At 32.9% G+C, this 8,836-nt stretch overlaps 2 protein-coding genes across 2 annotated transcripts; both read left to right on the top strand.

Annotated features, from left to right (window-relative positions):
- The first annotated feature begins 2,171 nt into the window (after positions 1–2,171).
- LOC18010907 (putative F-box/LRR-repeat protein At3g49150) lies at positions 2,172–4,234 on the top strand. The gene is made up of 5 exons (XM_006393637.2): positions 2,172–2,817; positions 3,140–3,233; positions 3,440–3,487; positions 3,616–3,668; positions 3,787–4,234. The coding sequence occupies exons 1-5, from the start codon at positions 2,429–2,431 to the stop codon at positions 4,082–4,084; spliced, it is 882 nt and encodes a 293-aa protein (XP_006393699.1). The 5' UTR covers positions 2,172–2,428; the 3' UTR covers positions 4,085–4,234.
- A 1,840-nt stretch (positions 4,235–6,074) lies between these two features.
- LOC18010906 (CDPK-related kinase 4) lies at positions 6,075–8,617 on the top strand. Its single transcript, XM_024150411.1, has 7 exons — positions 6,075–6,616; positions 7,303–7,372; positions 7,459–7,701; positions 7,810–7,851; positions 7,974–8,080; positions 8,168–8,246; positions 8,353–8,617. The coding sequence occupies exons 3-7, from the start codon at positions 7,662–7,664 to the stop codon at positions 8,502–8,504; spliced, it is 420 nt and encodes a 139-aa protein (XP_024006179.1). The 5' UTR covers positions 6,075–6,616; positions 7,303–7,372; positions 7,459–7,661; the 3' UTR covers positions 8,505–8,617.
- Positions 8,618–8,836: the final 219 nt, after the last annotated feature.

Genomic DNA, 8,836 nt, shown 5'->3' with positions numbered 1-8,836 from the left:
CAGGTACCTGAATGATATCATTGATAATGATAAAGAGATCTCGATTAATCATGTTATTACGGAACAGTGTGGAACCAAAGATAAAAATAACTGTCGACAGTATAAACAAGATATCGTTTGATATAAATGAGGATCATAAATCTACCTCTGTGGAAGAGTGTAGAATTAAAAAAAAAGGCAATCAAGTCGATATTAATCTCATATGAAAAATGAGAAATTTATTGGACCAGCAGTCCAAGCATCAAAAGGGTATGTGTTTGAGAAAATGACCATACAATATGACTTGTTACGCAAAGTCATATTCAAATACCCGATATTGATTACAATATTCAAAGTGGTGGATGCAATGTATTAGGTCTGTCAGTACATGAACGACTTGAATTATGTCTTATAAATGTTGTAACATCTTTAAATGAAAAATCCCTGAAGGATTTAATCCCTGAAGAATTAATGATATAATAATTATGCTCCCGGGAACTCAACTCGATAAATATCTTTCGAGGTAAGATTGATTTGAGATTATTTTATTTTAGAAACTTTGAAGTTGGTTTTTGCAGGTATCCCGATTGAATATCTCATCTCATCTCGAAAGATCCCAGTAGGATCAAACATATAGAAAAGCTCAGACTTAAGCATTTCTAAAGGAAGTGTTATTTAATCCTCCCTACAAAATATTTCGAACTTGAAGTTCATAAAATTTGGAAGTGCTCCACAAATATTAATGTTCCTGAAGAACAAAATTTATCGGAGTAAAGTAAATGAACATAAGGTTTAGTTAAAAAAGGGGGAGGTTAATGAACTCTTAAATTCTCCTGAAGAGAAAGAAAATTATTGAATAAAATGAAACGATTATAGAAGAATCAACAAAAGAAAATCTCTTTGGATTTATGGTCATTACACCTGAAGATGTAATGTCATTCGAGACCAAATGGGTCCTTGTTCAAAAACAATGAGAAAACAAAGTCACAAGATATAAAGCTTGGTTTGTGGCACAATGTTTTTCTCAAAGACTGGAAATTGGTGTTCTCCGGTCATGAATGTAATCACATTCAGTAATGTATTGACTAAAATCCTAGAAGGATCAAAAATACCTGAAGCATCTGAAAATTTTGTTTGGTCAAATTATATTGATCAAAAGAAGAATTTCAAATAAGAGATCCTAGAAAGTCTGGATATTATATTTCATGAGAAGAGCTTGACCAACTCGATTTATGGACCAGAAGTCCAAGGATTCAGAATGACAAGGATTCATAATGACGATCATACGGTTTGTTCACTAAGACTCTATTTATAAAGATTCCTCAAAAACATAGTATATATAATTGGAATGCATATCCTGAAGATGATGATGTTTTGAGAGGGAAAATTATGATAATATGTGTGGCTGTACTCTTTTTCCCTTATCAAGGTTTTTATTCTCATGGGTTTTTCAATGAAGAGATTTTTAACGAGGCAGCAAAAAAATGCACAAAAATTAACTTTTAAATAGAAATACTTTCAGAAAAAATATTATGAAGCACGTGCATGCATATTTTTTTTCCTGGTCATGATTTTATTCTATTGGGTTTTTCTATGATAAAGTTTTTAACAAAACATCAAAAAATACGTAAAAGATATCCATGATACCGGAAGAAGTATTACAATTCCAATGATGTAGAAATCAAGAATCATCAATCCGAAGAAAAGACTATTTATTAAAAAAAGAAGATTATATTAATTTTTTTTAAAAATATTGTATGATAGATAATTAAAGGGGAATGTTAAGAAGTGCACTACGGTTATAGTTTTAGCCGACTTAATGCAAATATTTTATGTATTTAACTCTGCTATAAATAGGCACTCCCTTGTATAATCGAACAGAGGAAATCAATAAGAATAAGAAAACATCATTCCTCTCCACTCTCGTCTATCTCTCCCTCGTCTCTCTTATATAGTATATATACATATATTCATACACAAATATATCTCACCAATAATATCATATAATATATAATAAAAAAGCGGTAAATCTACTTGAGTGAATTAAAAAAAAAAATCAGAGAGATGAGAAAAAGCCGGGATTTTCCCCTTACCTCAAGCTAATTTTCGTCGGAAAAAAAAAGTTAATTTTACTTCACTTTTAAAGACATGCAAAAATGCGAAGGTTTTCTTCGTTCGTCTCAACCCAAAACTCTTAAAACCTAATCGTCTCTCGCGCTAAAACCCAAAGCCGGCGTAGTTCGTCGGAAATATCTGATCCCGGACAATCTCGCCTTTAAACTGTAAATTTCGAATTTTGGTGTTTCCTCATAATCATATCCCTCTGATTTCATGGTTTTCGATTCGCAATCGATTTTAAATTCTTCACTTTATCGCGTTTGATTTCCTCCTCTGTAAACCCTACTGTGGTTTTTTACCCGTTCCAGGCGTGTTTCGATTCACCTATTCGATGTCACTCGTCCGTTGTTTATCCCTCAGGTCGGTGCTTAACATTCACCGTTACCGATCCTCTTACGCATGTCTCGTCCCTCTCCAGACTCGTCGCGAAGAAGAAAAAGTCGTTACACGCCAAATCCGAGAAACGCGAATTTATCACAGTTTCATTCACCACCGAAATTCTTTAATCGGCGGCTGCTCGGGTTTCTCTCCGGCAATTGTGTCAAATCGAACCATTTCGACCTTCAATTTCCCTGGTTCGACTGGCACTGTGGAAACCCTCGCCGATTGGGTTTTGAAATCTGCGGTTTCTAATGTCTATGCGATACACAATGTTGCTGATGCTCTTGCTTCACTTCAACACTTGATTGCTTTGTTCCACTCTTTCACGTATTCTCAGTGGTAAAGCTTTCACAAAACTTTGCTTGTTCATGATAACTCTGTATATCACTCTTCTGCATTGGTATAAAGAACGGATCTTGCTTCGTTCATCCTGGTTACAATATATCTCTCTTTATTGCTAGATAAAAGTCTTTGTTATTCCTTTTATCTTTCACTGTTTTGCAAGTGGGTTTGTATTATCTGCTTTGCTTCTTCTGATTCTGGTACTCGTCTGCTTTGTTATATATTAAATATTCTTGCGTTGTTCTTCTTGTTTGCAATATCTCTCTCTTTGTTGCTAGATAACAAATCTTGGTTGTTTTATCGTTAACTGGTTTTGCAGGTGGGTATGTATTATCGTCACGTCGCTTTTGATTCGAGGAGTGACGATTCCGGTTATGATTGATTGGCTAAACATCATGACAAAGTTTTTCAAGGTAAGTCTCTTTCACACATCTTTACGTTGTGAGATAGGTCAAAGCGATAACAAAATCTTTTGGGTTGATTAGTTTTAGCTATTTGCTTTCTTTAGGTTCTAAGTTGATAACTACGCAGCCAAACATTAATAGTAGGTATCTGTATGGGGAAGAACATTGTATGAAAAATCTACACACCATTTTTTAGTGATTCTCTCTTCGTACAGAGTCTTGGCTCGCACCCTGCTTCAGCGCAAGGAGATGTTCTAGACATGGTAAAGCCTAACTTTTGGTAAAGCCTAGCTTTCTTTTTACATTTTTGTGTTGAAAACTTCAGTGTTATTTGAGTTATCCCTTTTTAGCTTCTTAAACTCAACATTAGTTTGGTTTTTGCCTCATTCAGGTATCACTTCTCAGTAAAAGTCGAAGCGTAATGTACACTATGTTGGAAAAGGAGTAAGCAGCTTTCTTTGTTACATCTTTTTCGTTAAGACTTAAAGCTTAACAGCCGCTCTTTTGTTTCCTTGGCCTCAACTCGTGATGAAATTAACTCAAGTCACCGATTATGATATAGATTTCTTGGAGTGAAAGGATCAGTCATTGGTAAGGGAATTGGTGTTCCGGTCTTCTGGCTCTCAATGGAAGAGTTAAGACAAAACATCGCTGGGATTCTTGTGTCCTGTCTTCGTGGTAAGACGTTTTCAGCAGAGCTAATCAGGAACGGAGTCTTAAGCAAAGGACGGTTAGTGGTGGTTGTTGGTGATGGATTCGGCCTCGAAATCCAAATGTTCGATCTTGATTTCTCTCTTATCCTCAAACGTGGTCAAGTCCAGAAACAGGATTACAATTACCCTCAGTATCTACTGGAGTAGCAGTAATGAATGCGATTTTCGCATAAAGCTATGATACGTAAGTTCGAATTTCATTTCAATAGTTTAGTATTTTTCTTTTTGTTGCAAGAGATTTCGTAACTCATTGCTCTTTCTAGCCTGCGCAAAGTGTGAATAAAGCTTGTTTGAACTTTGAAGGACTCTTAAAAGTTGGGAAATACTCTAAATTTTTTCTTATTCTTTTCTTTATATCAAAGAAGAGAACAACCAAAAGAGAAACTAATAATAAAAGAAGAATGAATTATTGTTAATAGATTTTTCATTGTGGGGTTATTCGTTAGTAGATTTAACTGATTTAAAACTCCAAACGAAATCATGTGTTTACATTGGATTAGTGATTATTTTCTTTTCTTTTTGTCGAAATCAACTGTTATTCATTTTAAATACTTGCTGAAAACCTGTGTTATTCGTGATTTAATTATTATTAGATTTCAAAATGTACATTAGATTTTGAAAGATTTAAAAGCTATATCCGAAATACAAAGATTCAATAGCGAGGGTAAATCTTGCTATTTTAATATACACAAATCATATTTCAAAACCAATTATAATTTCTAAATCCCATATAGATTATATATAACCCGTTCAAATATATGAACCAAGTAGGTGTTTTGTCCGCATCTTACGCGGACTAAGAATTTCAAAAATGAGAAACAAAATTTATGTTATAAACCAAATAAAATTATAAAAATTATCTAAAAAATACATGATCAAATAAAGTAAATCCAAAAAAGTAAACATCACCCAAAATCAAACTTTCAAATGCAAATACTAAATAAGTGTATTAAACTCACATGCCAACTTAACAAAGACAAACAAGAATTCTTCATCTTTACGTAATCGTTATTTCTTCTTTAATTTTTTTTTTGCCTTATCTTTGTTTTTTTCACCATCTTCTTATTCTTCCACATCTTCTACTTATTGTTTGTGTTCTTCTTCTTTCTTTTCTTTGTCTTTTGATTTTTCATCCTCATTTTTTTCTTCATCTGTTTATTTTTTGAAAATTTTGAGGTGGCTAAACGTATATTTTTCATATTTTTTATGGCTTAACCATCTTACCGCAAAATAAAATCAGTTTTGAATAATTTTGTTAGGTAGAAGCACATAAATAGCATGTACACATATTATCTAATCATAATCATTTTGTCTTGAATCTTTTTATTCTGATTTTATTTTCTTCTGTCTTCTTCCTTTTTCTCCTTCATTGATTTCGTCCTCTTATTTTTCCTCGTATTCAATTTTCGGATCTTTTTCTTCTTTATCGTTTCCTTTTTCTTTTCATATTCTTTAGTCTTTTTGTCTTCTTCCTTTTATTTGTCTTAAGATTTTTTTATTCCTCATATTTTCTTTTATCTTCTTCATGGTTTTCTACTTCTATTTTTTCTTCCTTTTCTAGTTTGTATTATTCTTCTTAATTCCTTTTACGTTTTGTAATATTCTTCTTCTTATTCTTTATCTTTTTTGTTTGTCATCTTTTTTATTATTTTTTTGGTTTTATTCATCTTCTTCTTAATTTTCTCATTTTAACGCATTTGTCTCTTTTTTCTTTTGCCCAAATTCTTCATTTTTTATCCTTCAACGTTTTCGCATTATCCTATGGATTCTTATTACTATTCTTCTTCTAATGTATTATTTTCTGTTCGTCATTTTTTCCTTTTCCCCCTTCTTCATAAAGTTTATTTGTTTTCTTCTTCTTATTCATGTTTTGGATTTTCTTCGTCATCTTTTCCCTTTTGTTTATCATTGTCTTTGACTTATAATTTTTCTTCCTCTTATGTATTTTTCGATTTTCTCATTCATCCCCTTTTTCTTTGGTTTTTATTATCACCTTTTTTTTTGGTCTTTATTATCGTCTTCAAATTATACTTCTTTTTTATCTTTTGTTTTTTTTCTTCCTCATATTTTCTAACTTGTTTTTCATCTTCGTTGACTTCTTCTTCATCATCGTTGTATTCTCTCAGTTCTTCCTATTCTTCTTTTTTTTTTTTCAATTTTTGTTAGCCTTTTTCATCCTCTGTTTCTTACTTCTCCTTGGGGTTCTTTGTCTTTTATAAATTCTTTTTTTTCTGATTATGTTCCGTCTCTTTCTCACTTCACCTACTTCTACTTCATCTTCTTCATTTTAATCTTCTGGTTAGAAAAAGTAATAGTAGTTTAGTTCTATTCCGTTTTGGTTTGAATCTGTTTATACAATTTTTTTTTTTGGTTGTCCATTTGATTTATAAAAACCCAAAAAGGCAGAGCAGATTACAACAACATATTCAAGAAGCCCCAACATGATAAATAAGACCTAATTAACCCCATTACAATCCACCTAATACTACACGTGTAAACTTGTCATGAAATTCCAAAACACGTGTGAGGCAGAAAGATGAATGTGTTGCAGCGCCGCTTATCCATCACTGGAAAAAATTCTTCACCGATGCATCCACCGTTGACCACCGCGACGCCGTACCAGACCACTGCTCTTTAATCTTTTTTAATTCCTCCGATTTGATCCGGTGTACATCTGAGGTTAGCAAATTTCACTTCTTCCTAAAAAATCCATCACCGACAAATACAAAAAAGGTTTTCTTTAAAGGAGTTTTTGTTAAAAATGACCTAAAAATTGATTTTAAATACAAAAGTAAACCCTTGATGTAATGTTTAGCAAAAATAACCTAAAAGGGTAGTGAAAAGACAATATACTCCTGTATGACTAAATAAAAAAACGAATGTCCGAATTACGATTTAAACCTTTGTGAAGTCTACTTTAGACTAATAGAAGTCTACTAGTAGACTTCTAACACAGCTTATGAAGTCTACTATATAATTAAATCATAAAATTTAATTTTAAAAATTATAAAAAATAATATTGGTTTCAAATTTGTAATCATAAATTAGATATTAGTAATCCTAATGTATATAAATTATTTTTTTATATTCATTAGTTTAAATTTATGATTTCAAATTAAGAAGAACAAAATATTTGATTTAGGGTTTACACTTAGTAGATTTCAATATAGAAGTCTGCTAAACCGAATAAATTAACTTTACCGGAAATTAAATCGAAAATAATTTTCCTAACTAAAAATTAAACCAAAATTAAACCAAAAAATATTAGTCATATATATAAGATGTAACCCTAATTTTTTAGTGGAAAAAAAAAACTCTCGCCTCTCTCTTAAACGGCGCATCACTCGTTGTTTGCGACATCTCAGGGGCGATTTCATTGCCGCAGCTGGTTCCCTCCTCATTGCCGGATTTCTCGTTGGTAGCCGGCACTAAATGGTAAACCATTGTTACTCTCTTTGGTTGTCCGTTGAAAGACTCTCTCTCTTTCATATATTTGGATTCTTAATTGACATGCGTGACAGGTTAGAATCGGAAGTGGGGAAGATTAATCTTCCGGATGAGAGTGAACTAGGGTTCGGATTAGAGCGGTGGCGGTGAACGGCTCAATCTCGGCGGTGGCGTTTTTCTTTTCAGATGACATCGGCTTTATCGATTGAAGATGTTCGTCGAGAAGTGAAACTGTTGGAAGCTTTGTCTGGGCATAGGCATATGGTAAAGTTCTACGATGTATACGAGGACGCTGATAATGTCTTTGTTGTTATGGAGTAAGTAGTCTAACTCTACATCGTTGATAATAATTTGATATATAGCAACCAAACTATATAAATGAGTCAACTTGAGATATTCAATCTTCCTCTCTAATATGCTCTCAGGTTATGCGAAGGTGGAGAGCTATTGGACAGGATTTTGGCGAGGTAAATCCAGAGTACATTTTTTTTTTTTGAATCTTCTTGCTTAAATTCGGACTACTCAGGCTTGTTAGCTTTGCATTGAATATGGGTTTAACCTTGTGTTATTGTCTTGGATATTACTGCAGAGGTGGTCGATACCCTGAAGTCGATGCCAAACGTTCTTGTACAGATTCTGTCTGCAACAGCATTTTTTCACCTTCAAGGTGTTGTGCACCGTGATCTGAAGCCGGAGGTACACAGTCTGCCCCACTAAGTTGCTGATATGTATCAATTAACTCCCTCTTCTTTGCTCTAACATATGGTACATTTTTGTAAGCAGAATTTTCTCTTTACCAGCAGAAATGAGGATGCAATACTCAAGGTCATTGATTTTGGCTTGTCTGATTTCATTAGATACGGTAGTGATCTATTTCTTTGTTCCTCTTTCTCATTACATGATTCTGCATATAGAAGTCAGGCTTTGACAGTAAAGTTTTCTGATGAATTAATCTTTTATATTTGCAGATCAGCGTCTCAATGATGTTGTAGGAAGTGCGTACTATGTTGCACCGGAAGTACTCCATAGGTCTTATAGCACTGAAGCAGATATGTGGAGCATCGGCGTCTTATGGCATGAGCACTTACGTGCACTATTTTTTTGGGTCTATTTAACTTAATCCTTTGTCTATTCTGGTTTTTCTTGTTATAGTCATTAAGCAGAATATCAATATGAAAAATTGTAAAACATATGCATCATGTAATGCAAATTGATGTTAATATATGAAGATCTTTTCAGTTTATCTTTTTAAGGGGTATGATAACAAACCTTAAACATGATCAAAGTCTTGACTGCACATATTGTCTTTTACCAAGTGTCCAAGACAATGTTTTAAATCAGCTTATGTCACTTTATCAACTTAATGTTGTATGTAATATCAACTTGTGTGACTTAATTTTGTATGTACTATAAATGTTAACTTGTAAACAAGAATACAAAGACATTGCACAA

This window comes from Eutrema salsugineum, unplaced genomic scaffold, assembly GCF_000478725.1.
Source record: "Eutrema salsugineum unplaced genomic scaffold, Eutsalg1_0 scaffold_7, whole genome shotgun sequence".
In the NCBI taxonomy this organism is placed as follows: Eukaryota; Viridiplantae; Streptophyta; class Magnoliopsida; order Brassicales; family Brassicaceae; genus Eutrema; species Eutrema salsugineum.
This window is presented reverse-complemented; position numbering and strand designations above follow the sequence as displayed.